This window comes from Setaria italica, chromosome V, assembly GCF_000263155.2.
Source record: "Setaria italica strain Yugu1 chromosome V, Setaria_italica_v2.0, whole genome shotgun sequence".
NCBI lineage: Eukaryota > Viridiplantae > Streptophyta > Magnoliopsida > Poales > Poaceae > Setaria > Setaria italica.
Genome location: NC_028454.1, coordinates 41,932,479 through 41,959,408, shown reverse-complemented (window position 1 = coordinate 41,959,408; position 26,930 = coordinate 41,932,479). Strand labels below are relative to the sequence as shown.

The 26,930-nt window shown below is 46.5% G+C and overlaps 4 protein-coding genes across 6 annotated transcripts; 3 read left to right on the top strand and 1 right to left on the bottom strand.

Annotated features, from left to right (window-relative positions):
• The first annotated feature begins 1,011 nt into the window (after positions 1–1,011).
• LOC101768418 lies at positions 1,012–11,236 on the top strand. 2 transcript variants are annotated; one of them, XM_022826819.1, is made up of 14 exons: positions 1,013–1,481; positions 2,272–2,398; positions 2,525–2,562; positions 3,053–3,146; positions 3,830–6,285; positions 6,374–6,505; positions 6,644–6,716; positions 6,825–6,864; positions 7,046–7,118; positions 7,187–7,249; positions 8,026–8,103; positions 9,400–9,572; positions 10,235–10,282; positions 10,367–11,236. In XM_022826819.1, exons 1-14 carry the CDS (start codon positions 1,267–1,269, stop codon positions 10,456–10,458), a joined length of 3,702 nt encoding a protein of 1,233 aa, XP_022682554.1. In that variant the 5' UTR covers positions 1,013–1,266; the 3' UTR covers positions 10,459–11,236. The 2 variants fall into 2 exon arrangements, 1 of the variants encoding a protein (XP_022682554.1); XR_002677775.1 differs by lacking the exons at positions 7,187–7,249; positions 8,026–8,103; positions 9,400–9,572; positions 10,235–10,282; positions 10,367–11,236 and having other exon boundaries at positions 1,012–1,481; positions 6,658–6,716; positions 7,046–7,085.
• Positions 11,237–11,573: 337 nt separating this feature from the next.
• On the bottom strand, positions 11,574–14,671 carry LOC101766663 (DNA excision repair protein ERCC-8). Of its 2 annotated transcripts, none has more exons than XM_004970582.2 (9): positions 14,207–14,671; positions 13,754–14,011; positions 13,495–13,654; positions 13,235–13,410; positions 12,667–12,901; positions 12,372–12,526; positions 12,200–12,289; positions 12,048–12,119; positions 11,574–11,915 (listed from the first exon to the last, which is right to left on the bottom strand). In XM_004970582.2, exons 1-9 carry the CDS (start codon positions 14,357–14,359, stop codon positions 11,856–11,858), a joined length of 1,359 nt encoding a protein of 452 aa, XP_004970639.1. In that variant the 5' UTR covers positions 14,360–14,671; the 3' UTR covers positions 11,574–11,855. The 2 variants fall into 2 exon arrangements, with proteins under 2 accessions (XP_004970639.1, XP_004970640.1); XM_004970583.2 differs by having other exon boundaries at positions 12,667–12,898; positions 14,207–14,670.
• A 4,288-nt stretch (positions 14,672–18,959) lies between these two features.
• Positions 18,960–21,859, top strand: LOC101767621 (protein BUD31 homolog 1). Its single transcript, XM_004970585.3, has 4 exons — positions 18,960–19,153; positions 19,776–19,900; positions 19,989–20,176; positions 21,450–21,859. The coding sequence occupies exons 2-4, from the start codon at positions 19,807–19,809 to the stop codon at positions 21,603–21,605; spliced, it is 438 nt and encodes a 145-aa protein (XP_004970642.1). The 5' UTR covers positions 18,960–19,153; positions 19,776–19,806; the 3' UTR covers positions 21,606–21,859.
• A 793-nt stretch (positions 21,860–22,652) lies between these two features.
• On the top strand, positions 22,653–25,724 carry LOC101768020. The gene is made up of 4 exons (XM_004970586.4): positions 22,653–22,995; positions 23,099–23,538; positions 23,625–23,925; positions 24,260–25,724. Exons 1-4 carry the CDS (start codon positions 22,888–22,890, stop codon positions 25,484–25,486), a joined length of 2,076 nt encoding a protein of 691 aa, XP_004970643.1. The 5' UTR covers positions 22,653–22,887; the 3' UTR covers positions 25,487–25,724.
• Positions 25,725–26,930: the final 1,206 nt, after the last annotated feature.

Below are 26,930 nucleotides of genomic sequence, written 5' to 3'. Positions count from 1 at the left end.
CGCCCGCGTACCCGACCGGCCGGCGAGACGTGACCAGCCAGCCGCAGCCCCGCAGGGCACCACCGCACCAGCTTTTCACGGGCACGAGCGGCGACAGCGCCAGCGCACTAGCGCCGAGTCACACGGCGGCGTACGCGCGCGCGAAACGTCCGCGCGGCAGTGGCGGTGTGTACCCGCGCGCGCCACATTTCACCAAACCGTGACTGGTGGGCGTTGGTGGTGTTGTACCGGGCGTGCAATCTGATTGCACGATCGCACGAGCGATGGTACCGGCCTGGTTCCCCGGTGGGCGATCGATCGCGTCGACGCGGAACCTAATTCGGGAAGGCGATTTGACTGCGCCCGGCCCCGCCGCTGCCGCCGGCCGTGCGAACCGAATCTACCCAGCTACAGCCCGATAGATTTGCAGTTTTATTTTTTTTCGCTGTGATAGCATTTGCTCATGGTGAGACAACTGACAATGGATGGTGACGGAAAGACACTACGGTGGAATGGCAAGATTCCCTCGGGATCATGGTGCGTGCTTTACTTTTCCCTGGCTGGGTGTAGCCGTGTAGGTGAGATCGTGACAGTAGATTTCCGTTGACTGCTCTTCGCTTGTTCTGAGATGATGTGTGCCTCCATCCTTCATGTCATATGTGTTTCCACTCTCCAACGTGTTGTCCTGTAAATCTACTTACTTTTTAAGAAAACAATATCACCTTTGGTGTGGTGGTGTAGTTGTATGTGCACAACTCCACTGCACCACGGTTCAAATCCTTGTGACCACGTCAAATTACCTTGTTTATTATTGATGATGAAACACTGAAAATAATCAAATATCTGCGTGCGTGGTCTCCTGCCTAAGCCCGATGCGATATCAGGCCCATTTATTGCCCTACAAACTTAGGGCCCATGAGTTGCAATTGCAAACCCGGATTTCTCGTAGGCCACAAGTTTATTCGGCCCATCTCCCGATTATTCTGCCCTGTTCGTCCACCACCACCCACGGCGCCTCCCTCCTCCTTCCCTTTCGGCCTTGGGTCGAACCCTGTTTTCCCTCGTTTGCTCAATAACCCCCAGCAGCCGCCAGCCGCCTCGTCGGCGGCGTTACGGCCCACCTCTCGCCGGCGCAACGCCCTCTTCCTCCACCGGAACTACCCCTAGCTTATTCGGCGGCGCCGCCGCCTCCGCAGCTAGCATCCGGAGCCTCTTCGGCCGCGCCTGCCACCGCCTCTGCGGCTACCACCCCGAGCCTCCCAGTCCCAGCTCCCCCCCTCGCCGGCGATGGCCGTGCCTCCGGAGACGACGGAGGCGCCGCCCCCGCCGGAATATAGAGAGGGGACTACTAAGGATGGCGTTGAGGTGTGCCTGTTTGACGAATCAGCAGATGGGTTCTCAAGAGCGGTGCGCGCCATCTCGGAGCTCGCCGACTTGGAGCCCGAACCAGACTTCACTGAAGCGGAAGTCGAGCGGCTTGCCTCCTCAATAACGTTCCTCAGGTGAAAACCTCTCTCCTGGCTTCCTCTGTTCCCAGCCTCCGACACTCAATCAGTGCGATGGAATTGAAAAGTTTCAGTTATTGGCGTGACGGCAGCGGAGTTGCCTGGACAGAATTTTATAGTATCGTAGTCCTGATGCTCTGCATAGATAGGCTTGGACAGAATTTTATAGTATTGTAGTGCTGATGCTGTATGAAGATGTCTATTTGTAACTGTTCTAATCCACTGTGGTCTTCTTGTAAAATTCGCAAAAAAAGATGCGCACTCATTATTGGAGTTTGGGCACTGGAGTGTATGATAAAGCATACATCCGCTTTATTTTGGTTAATTGATACATATGCGAGAAAATTTTGTTGAGCGTATGACGATATTGCATACATCCCTGAGAGCACCTAGTTGTGAAACTGCGATAAGACATGTTTTGGTGTCACTCTATTATCGCCAAGTGCAGCTAGTCAGTACTTCATTTTGGGTCAAGCCAAAGTGGTGTAGTGATATTTGGCCCTCCGTTAATTAGGAGATGATGAAAACATCTTAGTTCTGCTGATTGTTTCTTCGTCGTTCAATTATCATAATAAAAACATGATTATATGTTTAGTCAGAGGTCTGTATGTTACTTACTCCAATTAGATTTCCTCTGCAGCCACAAGTTCTTTGAAATGTAAAAGGATGCAGGGGTTGCATCTGTTTTCTCCTTTCTTTTTTAAACGACCTATTTGGTAGATCTCTGGTTTGGTAACATTATATTTGCAAATTTAAGTTGCCACTCATTTGATCTCTTTGTCTTCAGAGAATGGAGGCACTTCTCTTATGAGCCAAAAGATGTAAGTTTCAATAATGGCATCGAGTCCACTTCATCAAGAGATGACATGCACAGTATAACCTTAACACAGTTTTCATCTGTGTCTGTTCCCCAGGTCAGTGAAAGTAAACTGTAGTAGCATTTATCTTCTGAGCCCAATTTATGTTTTACGTTGGAAGAGTTAAGCATTATTTTAGCTGATACTTTCTCTCCCCTTGGGTATATAACAAAATCAATACAGATCACACAGCAGGAAGATCGGAAGGATAATACAGTCAGGTGCAAACCCGCCCTCCCCACCCTCCTGCAAACAGTAGTTTAGAATAGGTCACATTGTTGTGGCACATGCGTTTAACAACACAACTAAATAGTAACCTTTTTGTGTTGAAGTATTTCTAGATAAATACTCTCTTGGTCCAGGACATTATCTTGTTCAATCCTGCAGAGTACCTTATGATCTATTCTGACTTGTGAGCAGCTGAACCATGAAGTCATTCCAGAAATCATGAAACTCTTCATCTTCAATAGTAGCAAATTCTATAGTATTCTGATGATAATACTTCTAATCTCTTTTCATTTTGCACCTTTTCTCTTTTTACTTCATTAAATTTAAGTTTGAGAGTGCCATAAATTTGTGGGGATAAATAGTTAAATACGCTGTTTAAATCAGTCAGCTGCCCTCTTCCACTTGTCTCTATACTTGATTATCCATGTAATGTTATAGAACTATCTTGATTGAACCCTGACAAAATGTCTTTAATTTTTGCAGTTTTGATTTTATGTTATTCGCTGGGGGAAATGTCTGGGCCTTGGACTGGTGCCCAAGCTTGTGCGACAAGTCTGGCTCTTCTATAAACTGTGAGGTTGTGGCCTTGATGACCATGAACCTAGTAGTTAACATTATGGACTGTGGAAAGTTTAAATTTGTCTGAAAGAATTTTGTTATCCAGTATCCAGGGATAATGTAATTGGATAACACCGAAGTTTGTCATTCAGAAAAACTATAGCTCCCATAACATGGCAAGTAGGTCCTGAGCTCACCACTCAATGATGCATTGAGTCTACGTCCAATGCATATTATTATGTTGCTATATCCAAGACTGCCACATCACAAGGAGAGCATTTTTTTTTCTCAAATGAGAGCATTACCTTTGTTTTTTTTTGAAACAACCCTTCCAATGCTCAGTATCGTATTGTTGTTTCCTAGGTTCCCAGAGTCAATGAATTGTTGCTTGTCATGTCAAACAAAAAAAAATCCTATGTGGCGCACAACAAATGTGCATGATACTACCAATTGGTAGTAGCCTTACTGAAGTTCAAACATTAGGGTGGTATATGCACCTTTAAACCCAGTGCAATTGTTTTCTTGAGTTTGTCTTTACGCGCAGGATGATTACATGGTTGCAGGTATATAGTTTTTTTTTTGTGTATAGCAGTTATGCTAATAGTTACGTTTCATATCAGTCCAAACTGAAAGAGTAATGTGAACTTATCAAAATGTTAACTGGAGCTCATGATCCTATTTCATGTATTCTATCCTTTGCAGTATCTTGCTGTTGCTGCTCACCCTCCTGGTTCTTCTTACCATAAAATTGGTATGCCCTTAACCGGGAGAGGTATTATTCAAGTTTGGTGTCTCTTAGCACCATTTGAAGACGCACATTCTCGTCGGCCACTGGATGCATGCAATAGTATTAGTCGGAGAGGAAGACCTAGAAAAATACCAGATGGGACTAATTCTGTTGGTTGTTCATCCAACCCACCAAAGCCAAGGGGGAGGCCAAGAAAGAGACCTTGTAATGATCAGATGGAACCTGTTCCAAAAAGACCAAGAGGCAGACCGAGAAAATATCCACTGCCAATTGGTAAATTGGAAGATTCATCCCAAAATAGTGGATGTCAGGATATTGTTCTGTTTGATCCTCTTGCCACTTCAACAGGTATTCCCGACGACCTTCCATTGGCTTATGCCTTGCCAACCATGAATCCTGTGGAATCAACTCCAAAAAGAGGTAGAGGGCGACCTAGGAAAATCCCAAGTGACAAACTGACAGGTTCATCTGGTGCTGTATCCAAAGATGAGTGTACAGAGCCTTCTCCAACAACTGCAACCTGTGCCAAACCAAAGAGACCACGTGGGAGGCCTCGAAAGTATCCGGTTCCGATCAACGACAAATCTGCTTCAGGCGCTGATGTTGATTTAGGGGAAGAGACAACTTGTCAGCCTCTAACAGGTCCATCTGGTGCTGTATCAAAAGAAGATGTGTGCAGAGAGCCATCTCCAACAACTGCAATCTGTGCAAAACCAAAGAGACAATGTGGGAGGCCTCGAAAGTATCCAGTTCCAATCAACTATAAATCTGTTTCAGGCGCTGATGTTGATTTAGGGCAAGAGACAGTTTGCACAGAGTTTAATGCTAATTTAAGTATTGTTGCAGTTGATGCAGCTTTGCCAATTGTTCAAAAAGTGACCAGTTCGCCTGCCACTGTAGTAAAAGAAAGTGCATGCATAGAACCATCTCCAAATACTGCCACTCGTAAGCAACCAAAGAGGACACGGGTGAGGCCTCAAAAGTATTCAGATACTGATATTGAATTAGGGAAACATACAACTGGTCAGCCTGTTTCATCAGAATGCAGTTTGGACCACACTGCTTGCACAGAGTCTAATTTAAGCATTGTTGCAGTTGATTCAGCATCACTATTTACATCTTCAACTACTGCAACTTGTCAGAAGTCGAAAGGTCAGAGGAGTAGAGCACAAAATAAGAAAACAATTTCTGATGCACTATGTTCCCCAGTTGTTTCTGGTGTTGAATCACGGAGCATGTGTTCCAGACAACTAAATGGTGCAACAGCCTCTGTTGAAAGTGCTTTACTGAAGATGGTATCAGTGACAAGTGGCCTTTGTTCTGCTAGCATGTTAAACTTTGAGGACAATGTACACCGAGGCGCTCTTTCAGGTGATTCTTTACAGCCTATCAAGATTTCACCTAAATCAAGGGAGTCAAGTGGTAGGAAGGGAAGAGGAAGGCCTAAGAAGAGTCTGCTTTCTGTTGGAACTAGTTGTTTAGTGGCTTCTGATGCCAACTTCCCAGTGACAACATCTGTACTTCCCAGTGACAACAATCTCACATCTTTGGTCAAGAGTGATGGTGAATTTATAGCAAGTAATCTTGGTTCGATTGGTTCAAGTGGGCTTGGTGTTGAGAAATCTGGTGTTCATGCGGGTGTTGTACCATCTGATGCTGCATCACCAGGGCATGGCTTATATAATGCAAATTTTAAGGAAGAATCAAGTACCAAAAGAGGAAGTGGTTCTAGGAAGAAGCTTGTTTCAACTGTGCACAGTCATTTTACAGATTTTAGTGGCAAAGAACAAAAAACAAAGACAACTCAAAAGTCGAGCGATCCTGTGATCTTGGTTGAAAATTGTATGAATGGACCATGCCCCAGGAAAGGTGGGGGGCAACCTCAAAGGATACCTGCTTCAAATGAGAGTACTAGCACATCTGTTGGTGATGAAACACACACAATGGAGAGATTTCTCACACCTATGACAACCGGACCACCTAGAAGTGAAGACATGGCTGATGAGGCTGGTTTGATTCAAGCTAACAATGGAATTGTTAATTGTGAAGGCATGAAACTAAATGAAAGGATTGCAGCCAATGTTACTTCTCATTGTAACGAAAATGCACAAACAAATCAAGTTGCACCCAATTTCAAGAACAGTGATAGGCTTATTGATGAAGTGGAAGCTACAGAACTCGTACCACTCAAGGAACCAAGGGAAGATGTCAATATGTTTTGTAGTGTAGAAAACTCAAACTCTTCTCCAATCCCAAAAGACATTGCTCTACCAAGGCTTGTCTTGTGTTTAGCTCACAACGGCAAAGTTGCTTGGGATATCAAATGGAAGCCTCCTGTAGTAAGTCAGCCTGAACAGAAATCACGCCTGGGTTTCCTTGCAGTATTGTTGGGGAATGGCTCTCTTGAAGTGTGAGTTAGGCAACCTGTTGCTATGCTAGAACAACATTTTTATTTGCTACATGAATGCACACGTACTTAACTTCATTGTTGTGCACAGGTGGGAAGTTCCATCACCATGCATGATCCAGAAAATATATTCCCCCTCTAAGGTAGAGGGTTCCGACCCTCGTTTTCTAAAGCTACAACCTGTATTTAGGTGTGTCAAAGTGAAGTGCGGGAACAGACAAAGGTACATTACTTTTTAAGTTTTAACTATGTGATTGATACTTTTGCTGATAAAGCTAGATTGCATGTTTTTTACTTTCTGTTATATTCCTCAGCATGAATATTCCTTTTGAAGCCATTACCTCTTTATAATGGTAAACAGCATTCCCTTGACAGTTGATTGGTCACCTTCTCCTCCTCATGATATGATATTGGCGGGTTGTCATGATGGAACGGTATATTTTCCTCTAGTAGAGAATTGTTTCCTTCACTCAAACCCTGTGACTTTTAACTTTTATTTTGAGTTGTTATTTCTGAAAGTATGTTGTATTTCGATGTTCTAGGTTGCTTTATGGAACTTCTCAATGAACCTGTCATCACAAGGTAATTAGATAGTTCCATTTTCCAAGGCTTTCTATAACTTATCTTCAACAAATATGTGTTGCTCTGGAATTGGTCTATTTACCACTTTGATAATAATCTTATTCCTGAAGACCTGAACTACATATTTATCATTTTATTTTGATTTTGATTAAACTTAACCATTTTTCTACTGAATGCACAGATTCAAAACCTTTTATGTGCGTCATTGCTGAATCTGTTCCCATTAGAGCTCTTTCTTGGGCACCTTATATAAGGTACTGCAGTATTTTTCTCATGTTCCATTTAAAAAGTTAAGCCAGTCCTAACTTGAGTCTTTCAACAGCGACGAAAACATAAATACCTTTGTTACTGCTGGAGCAGATGGTCTAAAGTTCTGGGATTTAAGGTATGTACATACGTATCTTCGGTATATGGACATGTCCTTCTAGGCTTATCTGACTCATTTGTTTAATCCTTTTTGTTAACTTTTACTGAGGAGCTATCTAATGAATTGAGCCTGTCCTATTCTTTCCTCATTGTCTAACTCTATGAACTGAAAACATTTCACTCGTATTGAAGAATCATGTCCATCTTCATACTTTCTTTTGAGATGTTTGAGGCAAAATAATAAATAATACACCAAATCCATAGACTGTTGTTCTCAAAAGGACTAATGCTGTTTATAAAAATCCAGCGTAATTGATACTGATAAAGTTTTCTTGTCTAGTTGTGTGTCAACTAAAGCTTCTTCAAAAGCATTGTACTTATTAGGTGATAACGTGCACTCTTGTTACTGTTTGTTTTTGTCTTGGATGTATAGCGGGAGAAACTTTACAGGAAGAAAAACATACTGGATACCCTTGATTCACAATCCTTCTTTCAACAATCTACTACCATTTTTTCAGGATAGTGTCTAAGTACTGTGTGCTGAAATTATTTGTTTTGTCTTGAATTAAGTTTGATGGGCAACCTCACGAGTTTGACCACACTATGAACAGGCTTCTTTACATTAACCTTAACAAATACATGATATAGCTGTTGGGTTCACTACCTCCGTTTCAACTTTTGGAGTGCTCTTCCTCTGACACTTGTGCGCACACGTGTGCTTGTCTTGTGTTTTCTTCTTTCACTTAACCGTGATATTTGATTACTGATGATTTTGATGCCATGAAACTCTTGCAGAGATCCATACCGTCCTCTTTGGGAGCTAACTACTGCTCCAAGGGCTGTATTAAGTCTTCAGTGGTTAAAGGATGGAAGGTAGTACTTATTTCCATTATAGAGTTTATCAGTAAATAATCTTATTGGCACAAATTTGCTTTGCTTCTTGGCTAGGCACAATTTTATTAACCTTCAGTATCTAGACATTGGTTGAATTTAGCTTGTTTTTTCTTTAATTATTTAGCTTATTTTTCTTGTTATTAAACACTTAGTTGAAATAGATTTTAGAAATGGGTTTATTTGCATCATTATGTGATATGGTTACTTTACTGAGATAGGGAAGGTAGGAGATGGGATCTCACCCTCACGCTGGAGGCTCTGAGATTAATCCTCTACTTCTTCCTTCGTTACAATGGATGGTGCGGCTGTGCTTATATAGCCAGCCATCTAACAGACTCAATCTAATCTAAACAACCTTATCTCTCTAACAACCTTATCTCTAACCAAATCCATCTAACTTATCTCCTTCCTAACAAACCAACTACTCCTATTCGCGGCACTGTTCACGAGCTACAGTGCTCGTGGGCCTAAGCCTGCGGCCGGCCCACTTGCCATAACACTATGCAACACATGGGTCCTGTTGTTTCTGTTAGCATGCTAAAGCAGGCATCTCAGTCCACATAGATGGTTTTCTCAACACTTATGAATTATAAGTTTTTCAGCTTGCAATATTTACATGTTTTTAAACACTAATGCTTTAGCATGCCTATGTACCTTTTATATTATCCAATACTTGCTCCCTTTGATGGATCAGAACTTAATTCCTTACAAGGTCGTTGATCTAACTCACAATTCAAAGCATCACTAAATGCTGTTCATGTATATTAAACGTAATGTTATTAAATAAGGTCCATTGTTTGCATTTTCTTTCTCAAGGGGATTCTGGAATATGATAGGATCATCGCCTTACGTTTATTCTTATGTGGATCTTCTATCACCTGCAACTGCAAGCATTAGCCTATCGGTGTTGTAGGACACAGACAATGTGAATGGAATTTTTTATCTGGTATCTCTTACTACTTCCATTCTTTATTGTTTGATGTAACGTGAAATATTAAGGGATGTTGGGAGTACTTGATAAAGACATTATAGTTTTCATGAGAAAAATGAACAGCGCAAGGTACTTAGGCTACTTTTGTTTCATCTTATTCATTGCGGCTTTACATTGATTGGCTAGCACTTTCCAGCTGGAGAAACACTTGTGATGCTTAGGCAGTCCAGTAAAATTCTATGTACCATATTTCTGTTTATATGCACAGGCTACTGGATTTTTTCTGTTTCGTTTACTAGAATCATCATTATCCTAATGTTATATTTATTGTCATATGTTTTCAGGGGGATTGTCATCTCAATGGAAGATGGTACATTGAAGTTTCTGAGCTTGCCCCGGATTGCAAATGATGTCCCAGCCACTGGAAGGCCATTTGTTGGAACAAAAAATCAGGGCGTTGCAACTTATCAGTTATCAGAATATTTGATTTGGAGTGTCCACGCCTCAGACACTACAGGTACTTTTCAGTAATTGTATCTGTTATAACCATTGTCTGTATCCTTCTTAAGCGGTACTGAATGATAAAGTTCCTAAAAGTAGCAGTCAGTTTATTTGTAGTTTAAAATCATATTGGAGGAATTATCGTATAAAATAAGTAATAAATTTAATGTCGATATCACCTGTGTTTCTTGAATCTAAATATCAAAGATGGACTTGGTGCTAATAGAAATTCAAGCAGGTCTCCATGCAGAACTCTACCATATTGGTTTACCTCTCATGAAATTATTAGTTTGCTATTTGATCGTTGATACATAGTTCAACGGATGATAGTGGATTCAAATACTTGTAGTGTTTTTTAGACGATAGGCAGAAACAAGGTCTGAAAAGAACAGTATGAAGCAGAAAAAAAAAAGAGCTGCTGGGATCACCAGCTTTGGTCAGAACAGACATCACAACACAAAAAATAATCTATCTTACCTGAAATCACTACCAGACATAAAAGGTTGACGAACTGGTTCCAGTAGCTTTCCAAAACAGCATCAGCTTCTCTTTTAGAATCAGGAGTGTAGCTTGTTGCCTGATTCTTGGTAACCTAAGAAACTACAGCCTACAGCATCTCAAAGTGCCAACTGTTTGTACTGATCCTTATATTCATAATATTTATTTGCCGATGTGCAGGTTGTGCTGCTTTACTGTGGGGCAGATGGTACTGCTGTGTGCTTCCAGGTGAACTTTCTAGTTGGCATTATTGGCATCATGTCTTGTCATTCTGAGTTGCAGTGTTCTAAACAAACATTTGACTTGCTGTAGCTTACTCCGAGGTTCTGGGAGAAGGAACCTGGGCGGAACCGTGTTCCTTATTTCCTCTGTGGATCATTATCAGAGGATGGAGAAAATATTAAGATTGGCAGCAGACCGCAAACATCTCCATTACCAAATGTTCCTGTGGCGAACAAAAAGGGTCCAAAACCGTGCCAAAATATAGTTCAGGCCCTGCCTGCAGGCAATGTCATTGGTAATCCAGCACTTGGCGATGATCAAAATGATGGACACAACGAAGAACAAGGAGCAGGTGCTGAAAATCCAGAACCTGGCGATAATTTTGATGATGGACAGAATGAAGGAGGAGCAGGTGTTGTCAATCCTGAACTTGGCGATCAAGATGGACACAGCGAAGAACAAGAAGCAGGTGCTATAGTTTTAGTTGGCCCTACAGAGCAAGAGGATGATGGCACATTGAACAGCAAGGGCAGTGAATCCCCTAAAGACTTTGAGGTCTTCCCTCCCAAATCCGTCGCATTGCATCGAGTGCGATGGAACATGAACAAAGGTAGTGAGAGATGGCTGTGCTACGGAGGTGCTGCAGGCATCGTGCGGTGTCAGAGGATCTAAAGACAAAGGCCCAGTTGGCTAATGCTCCCCGCGAAACAGGATAATATGCTCACATCCTTAGTAACTGATGGAAGTAGGCTCTGTTGCATTCTTTCCGCTACTTTTAACCTGGTCGTCTAGGTTGGTTTTCTTGGTTGCTCCAAACTGTTCAATGTAATCATGCAACTATGCAAGAGAACCAATACAACAGATCTTCCTATCCTAGGAACTCGTGGGGGAGCTATGTAGGAATAGAAGCCACCTGTTCTGAATACACTGGGATGGAAAATAAAGTCCCGGTTCTGACCACCATGCGAACCTGATCTTTGAAATAAGCGAGCTGATGCATTCGGGGAGGAAAAGAACATCATAGTTGTGCTGTTTATTTAGCGGTCTGATGGAATGCGTTTTTTAGTGCTCGTGACTCGTGAGTGATACGTGGTTGGTTGGTGTCTGGTTTCCTAGGAATTCTCAGTTTCGGCTTCCTCGTGGCTCTATCTTCCAGGATTCTGAGCCTAGTGTTCTCTCTCAGTAGTAACAGTTTTGTTATGCAGGCCCTGGCCTTCTGACTGGAGCATCTCAAAGAACTCTTCAAGTCAAAAGGCTACTGCCAATTTGCTCAAAGAAAATTTATCTGAATTTTGGGTAAAGCATCAACACGCATAATCATTTCAAAGTGAATTCAAAAGGCTCCAGTGCCGAATAACATGTCCGAGACATCCCTCTATCCTTTTCCTTTTGAGATAAATCTAAAATTTACCAACTATGCAATGAACTGTCAAAATTTCACAAGTCAATGTACAACCTTTTCGGGGCTGCTAACAAGAGCTAACAACCTCGACTTGTTAACATCCGTCACATCAATCAATAATTCAATATACACGAATAGTCTCCTTCCGTTTTAGGGAAAAAAAGGGTACAGGCCTTCTTAGTCGCTCCAGTTATCCTCATCAGCTGCAGAAAGCCCTTGCCGCTTCTCATCATCTTCCTGTACGAGTTTTAGTAGTGTCAACAAAGGAATTTATCTAAGATAAGCTATATTCTCAAAACCGTGAGAGTAGAGCTTGCCAGGCAAACCCAAAATAAGGGCTTGCAGGGCACCAAGGGATAGATGATATACCATTTCAGTAAAAGCTGGAGTTGATGGAGACCATACAAGAATCTGTCTATCATTGCTGCCAGTATAAAGTTCCTGCATTGCCGAACACTTAGAAACAGAGTAGATATTGAAACATTCACGCCTAAAACAGATAATAAACAAAGCAAACTTACTTGGTCCTGTTCGCTGTAGTAGCAGCAATTCACAAGTTCGTAGTGACCCCGGAATGCCCGAAATGTCATACCAGACCATAAATTGTATGCCTAGCCATATATTATAGTGAAACGTGAACCCCCAAGAGTATTGCACAGTTAAAACTGAAAAACTAACAGACAGCAGGCGCACCTTGATGCTTGCCATGCATGGAACAAATACAAGTGACGGATCCTCAGTGACTGCTAATTGTAACGGCTTGCCAGTCTGCAATCGCATAGCTTCAAAATTGACCAAAGTATTGCATCCAGAATCGATGTCCCATAGCCTTAAACGAGAATCAGAACCTAAAGAGAAGGATAATCCTGTCTTAGTAGCAGCAATATACTGACAATACTAGTGCATATTTAATCCTTTTAGGTATAATATACCAATGACTGACAAATAACAAGCGAACTTTTAAAAAATATAACTCAAGTTCACTTACCTGAGCTAAGAAGGTACATCCCATCTTTAGTTGTTCGTAATCCAGTAACAGCACCATAATGAGATGTGGCACGGTTTTGACTGGATGACAAACCAGGGTGCAATCTCTGTTGCATATGTCCCTGTGTCAGGTTTTGGCTTTTGCGCAATTTTGGTGAGTTCTTAGAATTTCTAGTTCTTTTCTGAGCTGAGCTCCTTGTGGAAGTTGAATGTCCTAAGGAATCAATGTGATCCTGCTTATATAAGATAAAAAATAAATACATCAACGACTTGACCTTGCTTTTAATCATTTGAATTATCTCAAGTCTGGTAAAGAACACATGGTGGTATTAGAGCATTATTAAGGCCCATCTATATATGCTGAATAACTTGTATGCTATCGAATTCCAGTGTAACGAACAGATCTGTAAAGAACCCATTTGTAAACTAAAATCTGATGAAGGTTGATAGCTCTAGAATTATGGCTAGAAGATGGCAAGCAGCTCCTTTTCAGCACTATGGCCAGATACTCTTGAGAACGAAGTACAAACAGAACAGCAAACAATAACAACGGGGAAGAGTGAACTTACATTCTCTGGTGTGCTTTTAAGAAGAGGAGGCCTCCTTCCAAGCTGAGACTGTGACTGATCAAGAACACGAAAGCACCCAGCTCGTCTAATGTCCCAAAAACGTATCGCGCCATCGCAGCCACCACTCATCAAAATCCACTCGCTTGAAGCAGACCATTCCAAAGACATGATACCATCTAAGATGATGGGCGGAGATAAGAAGGTACCATACAAGCAAAACAAGCATATTTTTATCACCACATTAGCACAAAGAAACTAACCACGGTGACCGGACAATGTGTGGGTAAAGGCTCCAGAAGCAATGTCACACAGACGGACCTGAACATCTGCACTCCCAGTAGCGATGAGCATTTGTGTTGTTGCAATTGGAGACATGGCTGCAGTAAAGACTTTTCCTGGCATCTTAAAATCCATGACAACCTGAGAAAACAAAACAATGCACACAAAAATACGAACATCAGTATCCCGAAACAGGGAGGGGCAACAGAAAGACTGGTGATGAGAAATCCAGGCACACACTTGAGTCGAATTGGTATCCCAAACTTTGACGTATTGATCAAAGGATGCTGTGACGAACAGCCCGGTATCCACAGGATACCAAACGGCCGCAGAGATGGCGAACTTGTGGCCATTCTGGTGCTGCTTGTCCACAAGCAGTATGTGCTTGTGCTTCGCTATGAAGCCGGCTTCGCAGTCGGTCGCGTTCAACACATCGAATACAGCGGCCGACCCATCCGATGCCCCGGAGAGCAGGTACCTCCCCTCTGTCAAATCAACCTGACCATATTGTCAGATAACAGACACCAACGAACGCGACTACACATCGCAAAACAACGACCCACGATCCAGTGTTGACTCGATGTGTTCCTCGATAACGTCAGCAAGAAATCAATTTCGAATTGGGACAGTGGTTAACGAACTAATTGCGGCTAATTGAACTGAGCGGGGAGGCGAGGAAGAAGAAGCGGGGACCTGGAGCGAGTTGACGGCGCCGTGGTGCGGGGTGGCGAACTCCTTGCGGTTGGAGAGCGCGAGTGAGGCCGCGCGGCGCGCCCGTGCGGCGGCCTCGAACCTCCGTGCGCGCAGCTCCCCGCGCTCCCTCCCCCTCACCTCCTCCAACCACATCCAATCGCCCCGCTCCTCCCCGGCGAGCCTGCTGCCTCTGCGGCGTCGCCCTCGCGGCGGCGAACCCCGGCGGCGCGCGTTCAGCGACGGTGTGCGCCCCCGGGGCGGGACGAGGAGGCGCGGCCGGGTGGGTTGCTTGCTGCGCTGACCGAAGTGGAAGGGATCAGCTGTTACTCTGGGAAGCTTCCATTGAATTCGGCGGTTATATCCCGATCCAGATTCCGATGGATTTTACTGGCAAGTATTGACGCGAGCGGCAAGTCACGCGATCTCGTGCTCGAACTCGAAAGCCTCGAGTAGAAAGAAGCCTTCGAAGTTGTAATCTCCATGGACCTAAATCTGGTGAACTTTTCGAGCTGTGATTGGGCCACGTCGTTTCGTTTTTGCAGCCGTCGGATTTTGATCAGGCTGGCATGCCATCTAAGTTTCTAGACCCTTCCCGTCGAGCGCGTCTTTCTCTAGCGCTAGACTCGCCGCCTGCCCCCATAAGCCATCGCCTCCGGGGCCGTCGAGGCTCAAGAGAAGCTCCCCCCGCTCGCCAAGAGGTGCTCATGCGCTGCAACTCCAAGAAGCTTAGGAGCTTTGATCTTCAGTACTGACTAAAAATATTCGGAGGCTAATTAGAAGGATTAAATGTGAGCTAATTATAAAATTAATTACACAGATGGAGGGTAATTCACGAGACAAATCTATTAAGCCTAATTAATCCATCATTAGCACATATTTACTGTAGCATCACATTGTCAAATCATAGACTAATTAGACTTAATAGATTCGTCTCGCAAATTAGTCTCCGTCCATGTAATTAGTTTTGTAGTTAGCCCATATTTAATACTCTTAATTATTATCTAAACATTCGATGTGATAGGAATTTTAGAAGGTGCTAAAGAAACAAACATCCCCTTAGCCCCTTAGCCATGACGGGGTGATGGTGGTCGCGGAGGCTCGAGCCGTCCTCTCTCTGGATCTCGTCTCACGGATGGGATGTCAGTGTGCCGCTCTGCCTCCCAGGTCACCCCTGCCTCTCCATCATTGTGGCCACGACCCATGGAGAGCCACGCGAGCTGCAGATCGATGCGACGGCGGCACCAAGCAAGAGCTCCTACAATACGGTGACGGAAGATGAACTGGACGAGCAGCTCGCACGGCTACAAGTCGACACGGTGCCGGAGCAGCAGCTCATCCAGCCACAGGCTCGTATGCCTGCGCCATCCCTCCAAGGCTGAAGTGCCGGCAAGGTGTTCGACAAAATGCCAAGCTACCTGGCATCTAGCAACTTTAATTTATGAACGTACCTATCTTCTATTCCAATTCTGCAAATGACGTCAACAAAATTTCATTTTTGCAAGCTGGTGTTAGAGATGGAGTTCTCTGGATTGTTGGTGGGTATACATTAAACTAATTTTAGGATTTCTTTGGGTATAACCACTAGACCAAGATATGAGCATGATCTGCTTCTCTGTGGCCATTCATATTGTGATAGCATATTTCATCTAATCACACTGGCCACTCATCTATTGCAATGTGTAAGCAGTTAGCAGTGCGAACAAACAAGCTAGCCGCTATTTTTTTTCCATGCTTCTATCCTAAATGTGATGGTCCGAAAGAGAATCTTGCACTTCCTTTGCTTCTCAAGCATTTTAAACGTTAGGTGAAGTTGTATGTGCTGACAGTTCTTGGCTTCTTGCCATGTAGTGGAGCTTACAAAAGCAAATTTCTGCTCTAATTAATAAAAGTCCCATCCCCTGCCTGTCTTCAAAAAATAAAGGGGTAGAAAAAACTAGATGCTCATCTTACTGAATTTGACAAGACAAACACCCACTATACATTTTCTCCTCTAAACATTGACCGCTCAGATTCACTTTGCAATTTGTGTTTCGTACTTTGCAGTGAGAATAATACTGAAGCTTACAATTAGTTGATGCCAACTTTTCAAGAGTTTAATTACTCTTGTGGATGCTAGGAAACCAATCTGAAAAAAGTACAAGAGGAGCAAGTAGACCCCTCTGTGTAAAACCAAGAAAGCAAAAAAGAAAAGGAAAAAGAAAAGGATCAAGAGCAACAAAGGTACACACAACATATGCCTATTTTAATATTTTTGTCTGGTGTACTAATATTTAATACAATCTAACATTGCAATACAAAATTTACCAATGATCTAAGTTGCTCCTTGATATTTATACAATATTTACAAAGTGTTGTTAAGCAGGTAAGATCAATAAGCTAACCTAATTGTAGTGATAGTGGTTATCAATCAATGCACGAAGAATGATTGATCATGACTTCATTTTTTTCAGGTCCATATATGGTGTACAACACAAATCCTCAAAGGCTGGTGTTAGGGACGAACCGCGGAGTGTATACAGACAGCAACTGCGGATGTCCACAAGGTGACAATATTCTTCAGCAATCAGACATCCTCAGGTTCACAACTGCTTGTACTGTAAATTTAATGAAACTAAAGCGGTTTACAAAGTAACTCCCCGGCGACCACAACAACAATAGCGGACAAAGGTGCCAGCAATACCGGGTATCAGGACACACCCACGCCTTCATCAACAATGGCGATGTCTCAAGGAAACTACCCCAACAACGACATGAGACGCACGCAGGCAAGGCTACATCAACAGCAGCGTCATGTGCCATCCAAGTTGGGATGATCGACTGCCCTCTTCCCCCGCAGTCAAGCAAAGCAACAATGAGCGCCCAACCCTCTACCCTTGTCATAGATGGGCGCACTGCTCGGCCAGTTGCACTTAACATATCAACTAGCGACACAGCGACACCAACAGTGGTTGCAAATCAGCATGCCACCATCAGCAGGAACCACGCTATTGCCATCAGGAGCAGCAGCATCAACACTAATACCTCACCAACTACAGGCTGCCCTCGACGTAGGCCACGGTCTTCACGCCGTCGACAACACCAACAGAATGACCCACAACATCGTCGACATCTTCGCCATCCTGCTCGGTTGACATTCAACACCTTGGCAACTACCAAAGCAGCACTAGCTCCATCAGCGCGCAGGCGCCAACGTCTACCTCGACATCAACAACGCCCCAGCAACAACATGTTGCATCGCCAGCAACATGGACAGCTCCATGCCTCTACTCACATGCAGATCTTCACCAACATGTAGGTGATGACACCAAGGCACCACCCCGGCTCAGTATCACCATGGGGTTACCTTGGACAGCAGTCATGGCCCCCACCTCAGCTTCAACAAGAGAGCCGTGGCATGGCTCTAAAAATAAAAGGTAGCCCCGACGACATGAACCCTAAAGATGTGTTGGCTGCCTTGGGCAGCATCCATGGCCCTCACCTAGGAATCGAAGGAGGGGTGTCACCTCGGAATCGATGGAGGACCTAGCTAGGCCGGTTGGGCCAAAGGCTGACCCAAGGCCGGCTGGGCCAAAGGGGGCCTAGAACTAGCCTAAACGGACTCGTGTGAACAGTACCCACTGGTACTGTATCACGCCGCCTGCCGCCCGTCTACTTATGCTAAGAATTAGGAAGACTCTAGATATTAGGATGGTTTGGCAGAATTAGGGAGACTCTAGATATTAGGATGGCTTGCAAGCCAAGTAAGTTAGTTAGGTTTCTTGAAAGCCAAGTTGTGTCCTCGGTATAATAGAGGCTTTATGTACCATATTAATCGAGCAAAGAATTAAGGGGTAAAACCCTAAAGCTCTCTCTCCCTGCGCCGCCCTCTCCCCTTGCGACTCCTGCGTAGCTCCCCTCCATGGCCACCTCCCCCTCCCTCTCTAGCGCCCTAGATCCAAGGGGGTAGCCAAGACCCTAATAGCTGGCCTCCTGCATTGGTTTCATCGAAGGATTCTCATGAGTTTATATGAAACAACCTTTTTGAATGTACAGTTTTTTTTTTGTGTGAGCAGGGACGGTAGACATGTTAAGTTATTATATATCTATATCTGAAACTCTTATATGCTCCAACCTTTACATTGGCAACTACAAATCCACCGGAAGATTGGAGCTAAACAACCATAATACGCATAATACGCTTAGGGGTGTTTGATTCCCAGGCTAAACTTTAGTCCCTGTCACATCGAATATTTAGATACTAATTAGGAGTATTAAACATAGACTATTTACAAAATCCATTGCACAGATGGAGGCTAAACGACGAGACGAATCTATTAAGCATAATTAGTCCATGATTTGATAATATGCTGCTACAGTAACCATTTACTAATGATGGATTAATTAGGCTTAATAGATTCGCCTCGCCGTTTAGTCTCCATCTGTGTAATTAGTTTTATAATTAATTTATATTTAATCCTAATTAGCCTTCAAATATTTGATGTGATATGGACTAAACTTTAACTTCAGATACAAACACCTGATTAAACGCTAGCTCAACTCAAGTAGGGCGCGGCAAAGCCGGGCTAGATTTTCTAGTCGCTCAGCTAAAGCGGAGTCCGATGCCTTTACGTTAACAAACTGGTGACGAATCCGCAACGTTGGGCCCACCACAAAGGCCCAGAAAGCAGGTCCAGTATCTGAAGAAGGTCGTCAGAAGAAGGTCGGTTTCTTTCTTTGCCCAACGGGCGGCCCGAACTTGATTATCGAGACGGGTTGGAATTAGGCCAGACAGACCCACACGCTGCCACCGCCTTTTGCCCTTCATTTCCCCTTTCCCCTGACGACCCGACCGCCTCCTTCCGCCAAAGCGAAGCTCGCGGCGTGCCTCCTCATCCACATCCTCCGCTTCGAGTGGCCCGGCGTGGAGTGGAGATCCATCTGGACCTGGATTGATTTCCCCTTTCGTTGGTAAGGAAACCCTAGCCCGCTTCTATGGATCCCTCTGAGATTGCGTTTCTGTTCTTCGAAATCTATCCTTCGCTGGGACGGATGCAATACGTCCATCCGTTGCATCGATCCTTGAACCCATCCATCCAGTTTGTTAACGATTCGTTTATTTTTCAGAAATTTTGAGGTTCAACCAAACGTCCCATGCCCCCATGTCTAGTGCGGCCCTAGGGTTTAGAAACGCCTGCTTGATTTTTGATGCCAGGGATTTTAGGTTACAAAGACATGCCTCCTGGGTTTGTGAATTAGGGCTGAGCGAGCGCGGTTGGCATGGCGTCATGGCGGTGCCTTGATCCCTAGCACAGTTTATTGTGGATGTCTCTTGTGCTATGTAGCATTCAGTACTGTTTCCTAATGGTGAAGCCCCTTGATATTATACTTGCGGTGGTAGATTTGATAGCATACTGTCATTAATGCAATGGTGTTTGGCTTTGATCGTCGCAGAAACTTCTACATTCTAATTACACTCTGAATACATGCTCATTGCTGCTTTTATAAAGCACTGCATTAGATTCATTGAAGAGTATATGCTTACCTAATTAATTATTATGTTTGAGCCCTATTCTTACTCAATGTTTCTCAGATTCGTGTTCCTGGACATTCCATAAGGCAGCATGCCGAAGATAAAGACAAGCCGTGTTTCATATCCGGAAGGGTGGGAGCTTATTGAACCAACAATCCGTGAGTTGGATGCCAAAATGAGAGAAGGTATGCACAGACGTTTTTTTCATTTGAGGCACTCACTACTGATGTCAATTTAGAGCATAGGTTTTACTAATATTATGTGCTTATGCAGCTGAAAATGATCCACATGATGGGAAGAGAAAGTGTGAAGCTCTCTGGCCAATTTTCCGTATTTCTCATCAAAGAAGCCGCTACATATATGATCTTTACTACAGAAGGAAGGAGATATCACAGAAGCTTTATGAGTTCTGCCTGGACCAGGGTTATGCAGACCGTAATCTGATTGCAAAGTGGAAAAAGGTAGGTATCCTTGGTTCCATATTTGCTCTATATTATCTACTACTGCTCAGTTGGTTGTTTCTCTACAGTAGACTATCTACTTTTTTGGGGGAGATTGGGAGGGAGGGATGTTTATCTCCTCATGTTCTGCTGCAGTCAGTTGGTAAATTTGTTTAGTGGAAATGTTGCATAGACATTTATTTGCAAATTACATTATAAATATCAAATTATTACACATTTCTAAATGTGGGATGTATATAGCTTACATGATAGACTGCAGTAGTTACTGGTGCATGGCTTGGCTTTTCTGTACACCAGAATGAACCACTATCCGTAGTACCTTAGCCCATTGATTTTCATTTAGGTTGGACATTGGATATTACAACTATTACTGTCCTGCAGTCCAGTCCATTGTTTTTTGTTTATGTTGGAAATTGGAGATCTTGAACATAACCAGTTTAAATAGGTCTGGTCTATTTAGTTGACTGAAAATGAGTTTATCAGGCATCCAATATCTTATTTTGATTCCCCCTTTACTTGAATAGTGGGGTGTGGTTTTTTTTGGGTTTGTAAACTAAAGGTGTCTGGAAACGTCCGACTGAAGATAAATACTCCCCAGTCAGATATACTTGATGCTTTGACAACATCCAGCCAAACTTTTGAAACTTTGACCGTTAATAGCTTTCAAATTCTAGTTTGGAAAACAGAAATTCATGTGCAGATTAGTACTGACAAGAACTTTTGTGATCTCATGCGTTTATTAGATATTGAAATTGTATTTGCATAGAAATGTAGTGTCACATTTGTACCTCGAAGACCGTAAAATGTGGAAAGCGTCAGACATTTTTTACTGGAGGTAGTATATATATCAAAACCTCAAAGGTTGTATGTTGCATCTTAACCTTGTTTGGGACTTGGAAGTGATCCAGCTGTTCTAGTGTGTTCAAGATTAAATTACAGTAAATTTGGAATAGAAAATAAAGTGATTTTGCGAAGAAATATATATGATTGAATCAAGTATTGCGATTATTAATTTTGGAAGCTAAAAGAATTTTCAAAAGATCCATTTTGGTCACTTGAAGATTCTAAGTATTCATTTTCTTTTTAGATTGGGAATAGTCCCTGAGAGCTTATTTGTTCTGTTTCAACGTTCTTCCTTCTTTCCCTCGGTATACATTTTGTTCCTCTGTTTGTGTCTGTACAATGTAGTGTCTGCTGTACAACTTATTTTGATATCTGTTTAATCTCATATACTGATTGCTTACTGATGCATTTTGCCTTTGCCCTTTTGCAGCCGGGTTATGAGCGCCTTTGCTGCCTTCGGTGCATACAGACACGTGACCACAACTTTGCAACTACTTGTGTCTGCCGGGTCCCCAAGCACCTCAGGGAGGAGCAAGTGATAGAATGTGTCCACTGCGGCTGCAAGGGCTGTGCCAGCGGTGACTAATCTCGTCATCATGCTGTTGTGCCCATGACTCATCATCTCAACCTAACACTTTGAGCTGTTTCGTGAGCATGGGCCGACAAAGAGCAACTGTGGCCTATAGAGGTGGTTCGCATGAATGTGTTGCAGTAATTTGTAAGCCTAGGATGACATAATTTCCTGACGTTCGGATGTTTCCAACTGTTATGCTGTTGACCTGTTGACTTTGCATGTGCTATATGACGGTTTCACCTCATGCAAGCCCATGTTGGTACTAATTTGCTCGCGTTTTTACATTTTTCTTTTCTACATACATGAATTTGTCAATTGGGTTATCTTTTGTCAACAGTTGCCACTTGCAAGAAGTCGATGTTTCTCCAACCGGGATCGCGTGCTGTCGCCACTGAAGAGTGTAGACACACTTTTCTATATTCGCCGAGTTGACCGTCAATTGAAGGAGGGCGCCAATCGAAGTCTTTTGGAAACCGCGATGTTTACCCAAGTACAGACGCGGTAATCTCAAGAACTAGAAGCAAGCGTGGCACTGTGACAGGCAGTCCAGCAAAAGATTCCAAGCGAGGGCGGCCGGCCAACCAGCCCCTCATGTCATGTGCCGTCCGACTCGCAGATAATTCCCCTGCGGCCCTGCCATTCCATCCCAACTAGCCTGGGGCGTTGGTAGCAACCGTTGGCTCCGGCTGGCCTCGCGGCGCGTTGCGCGAACACGACGACCTGTGCCACGCTTGCCCCCGCCCGTTCGCCTGCCCGTCCAGCCCTGGGTGAGGGCCTGGAGATCCTGATTCATCCCGTGCGTAAACAACAACCGCTGGGGACCTGGGGTACAGCCCGTAAGATGCCAAAACGCCACACTGCCGCCCGGACCCGCGCCGGCCTCCGGGTAGGTGAGGCATCGCGCTTGGAGACCGACGGCGCCCCAGCGCGACGTACTCGTTGCGGGGGGCGCGTCCCAGTCGGCTTGGCTGTGCCCAGCCCATGGTCCTCGTGCGTGCGGCCGGCGTGCATGTGTCGAGCCCAGCCAGTGTAACTACCGCGCGTCGGTGGCCCGTTGGCGCTGCGCGCTCCTCCCAGGAAACCGAGCGCGAGCGGTTCCCTTTTTTAATGCGTAGGCAGACGGGGCGCGGCCGGGCGCCGCTCAAAGCCGGTCAGGGCGCCCGCGCCGGCATGTGAGCGAGTGCCTGAGTGGGCAGTGGCGGTGCTAACCCCTGAGCCCCGCGCCCCCACGGAGAGGGTTCCGGAAGCTTCACCGGTGCAGCTCGGCTCGGCGCGCGCGCGCGCGGGCGGGCAGATGGCGGACTCCACGGCCATGACTGTCGACTTCCTCCGCGCGCGGCTTCTCTCCGAGCGGTCGGTATCGCGCGCCGCGAAGGAGCGCGCGGACGAGCTCGCCAAGAGGGTACGTGGTGCCCCCAGCGCGCCGTGTCGCCACGCCGTCGCGCGTGCGCGCGCGCACACTGCCTTTGATGCTAATGGCATTGGCAACTTGGCATTGGTTTCAGGTCGCGGAGCTGGAGGAGCAGGTCCGGGCGGTGACGGCGCAGAGGCGGCAGGCGGAGCGGGCGGCCGCCGAGGTCGTCGCCATCCTGGAGTCCCAGGGCTTCGGCGGCCACCTCTCGGACGACGTGGCCGACGACTCGGACTCTGACCAGGACGGCGAGCGCCAGGAGGACGACGCCAAGGGCCGGGGCGACACGCCGAGCGCCCCGGGGGAGGAGGAGCCGGTGGCGGTGAAGGGCGAGGCGGAGGACGCTCTTTCCGGGACGGCCCAGCCTGGCGGGCTGTCGTGGAAAGGCCGCAGCGTGAGCCCGCGCAAGGCCACGCAGCTCAAGCACAAGCACGGGCGGCGCTACTTCTACCTGCTCTCCTCCTCCGATTCCTCGCCCAAGTACCGCATGGGGCAGTCGTGCCGCAAGAACAAGAGGCGGATTGAGCTGATGAGGTGCTGCTGCCTTGCACCGGAGCTAGCCAGCGTCAAATTCCACATGCCGTTCTTCTCCATACCTGACAACGTGCGCTTCTGATCAGCAATGGCAGCAGGTCGGCGGCACCGGAAGATAACGGCGGTAGAGCGGGGAGTCAGAAGCGGAGGCAGGATGGGTCGGATTGCACGGAGGATGGCCAGGCGGACATGGGCGGCGAGGTGGGTGGAGATGAGCGGAGTTCAGGGGACGGAGGAGGCGGCCAGTACGTGATCAGGTACGAGAAGGATGGGGAGATGGAGAGGGTGCTGGAGAGGCAGGCCGAGCTGATCGGGCAGTACGAGGAAGAGGAGAAAGCTCAATGGGAGTGGGAGAAACAGTACAACGAGAACAGGAATGCAAACAAGGTAAGAAATTGAAATTTTAATTTTTTGTACTACTGACCTATGGTATCTTGTTGCTCTTGGTTGCTACTAGAGTACACTGCACTGTATATGTTGTGCGTTGTTGTGAAACGTACAGATTTTGGAGGCACTGATTATTCCATTTCTCATCTGTACAAGCTTGGTGCTTAGTTATGTAAAAAATGCTGCACAGCTTAGCACCATGAAATGAAGCCTTTGCTGCAATGGTTCAGAAATGGGAATTTGATTAGGCGAAGCTTACAGTTTTGTTCAGCTTACCCATGTACTTTTGTTATGTTTATCTGAAAACAATGTACTTCTGTTTTACAAATTTCAGGTTGATGTCGAGGTCAAGAATAAGGCATATCAAACAGATGCAGAGGCTAATTCAAGTAAAAACGACCTCCCCATCACCATCAACCCCTCAGCTGAATGTCTGCCAAACGGTTCCCTTTCAGAATCTCCCCAAAACGCATCACAAGAGAACGGTGCCCAGCGGCGTGAAGCAAGGGACGAGCCTGACAACGGTCGTGCGCAAACACCTTCCGTTTCAGCACAAGAAAGCTCCACCACAAGCACAGTCACTAAGCAAGATCAAGACCGCGGAGACCTGATCTCAGACGGCGATTCAGGCTACAATGCGAACACTAAGCACTACGCCATCAAAGCACCATCAGAGGGGAGCCCCTCGAGTGACACCCTCAACAGCAAGGTCTCCGACTGGAGCTCGTCACAGTTCCACGACAACACAGACAGCCAAGCTGACACACACCCGTATCGACCGGCGTCAACAAACATTGAGGATATTGAGAGTGTCCTGCAAGCGCTTCAACGTGCCAGGATCTCTCTAAGCGCCAAGCTGAGCAAGCCAGTTCCTCCCAACCAGGTGACCTTGGCGCTCCCTGCACCAGGCGATGAGCACAAAGAATACGACGACACGCAGACCATCGACGACAGCAGCAATTCGTTCAGGGAAGAGCTCGGTACCTCAAGTCCAGCTCGTCAGGAGATACTGGCTCTCCCGGCACCAGAGGATTACCATGAAAGGGTGGGTTTGCTTGTCCATGACACCGGCATTTCTGTCGCAGAAAGACTGAGCAGCTCAAGCCCTCGGCGAGAGGAGATTTTGGCGCTCCCCGCGCCCGGAGACGATTGCCGCAGAGAGATCGAGGATTACAGGAATATCCCTGTCGGCGCCCCTGGTTTGTTCCGGCTGCCAACAGACTCATTTCCGGTGGACGAGAAAATGTTCTCGGCAAGCATTAGTTTTGGAACACCTGTTGCTGTTCATGGCGCTGCGAGATCAGCTCCGTCGGTTCCCGGAGATGGGTCAGGGATTCCAGCAAAGCAGCGCTATGATCTTCAGGCTCCTGCGCTTCTCTCGGTGCCTACTCCTGGTAGGTGCAACGTTCCAACCCCAGATTTTACAGTTGGGAGTGCTCCTTTCCTTCCTGGGATTCCAGGGCTCGAACAAGATCTGAGGAGAGCAGGGCCTCTTGGGAACGCAGATTTGTTCATGCAACGTGGTATCGCTTACACCATATCTAATAAGTGGATGTTGTAAGTTGTAACCATACATGCATATGTCCTCTTGTTGACGTCTTCACATGTTAGCATTTGTGTGGCTGTAGTTTGGTTAAGTGGTATAGAAGTGTGTTCTGCAGTAATGTAGTGTAGTGTAGTATAGCATACCACAACGCTTCTTTTTACGAGCAGAGAAGCACTGAGGATTGTAGTAGTGGACATCTCTGCAAAGGTTGTGGAAAGGTACTTGAGGTCAGCGACGATAAATTTGCCCCCCACCTGGCTAGTGCGTCACCTTTCGCCGAATTGGTCTCAGGTTTTGCTACGCTGCAGCCTGCAGGCAGAAAGCGCCGTTCATGATGAGTACGTTGCTTGCCTCCTCGAGCAGCCTCACTGACCTTTTTGTCCTGCCCACACATCATGATGCTCGGAACGGCATGTGTGCCGCCACCGACGCCAGCCGCCATCATCGCGGCCACCGTCGCGCCTCAAAGTCATCACCCCACCTGTCACGCACAGTCCGATCCATGCGTGGCGCGTGCGGGCGCCGCTCGCCAGCTTCCAGGCATTCGCGAGCGGACGGTGTACTCCGTAGGCGTGTAGCCTGTTTCTGGCTTTCTGCCGATGGCGTGCCCGGGGAAGCGGCCAGGCCACCGGTTTGACACTTTGACCTCTCAGGGTGCGTTTGGTTTGGAGACAAGATGGGATGGGACGGTGCCGTCTCTATTTTTTGGGATGGGATCATCCCGTCTGCTGTTTGGTTGAGAGGGATGAATTCATCCCAGTTTTTTGTTTGGTACGATGGATTGAAAACGAGGGACGGATGGCTCGGGTAACACCGTTAGCTGCATGTGTTTAGTGGGACCCACATGTCATATATGGGCCCACATGTCATCGTCTTTTCTTTTTTTTTTCTCCTAACCCGTATCTTCTCCAACGCTCCCTGCCGCCCCAAGCCGTGCCGCCCCCGCTGGAGCTCCCTACCGCCCCCGCCGGAGCTCCCTGCCGCCCAGGCCGTGGGCACCGGCCGCGGCACCGGGGGCGCTCGCCCCGCCGGCCGCTCGCCCCGCTCGCCCCAGGGGCCGCGGCGGAGCTCGCCCGTGCCGGCCGTGGCGGATCTCGCGCCCGCCGGCCGGGGCGGAGCTCGCCCGCGCCGGCCCCTCCGCCCACAGCTCGTCCGCCGGCCGGGGCGGAGCTCGCCCGCGCCGGCCCCTCCGCCGGCGGCTCGCCCGCCGCCGGGGCGGAGCTCGCCCGCGCCGGCCCCTCCGCCCGCAGCTCGTCCGCCGGCCGGGGCGGAGCTCGCCCGCGCCGGCCCCTCCGCCGGCGGCTCGCCCGCCGCCGGGGCGGAGCTCGCCCGCGCCGGCCCCTCCGCCTGCGGCTCGCCCGCCGGCTGGGGCGGAGCCCCACCGGTGCAGACGGCGCGTGACGGGGGCGAAGTGGGATGCCCCCGTCCGCTCGTTTTGGTTCCCTTACTTCGTGAAGTT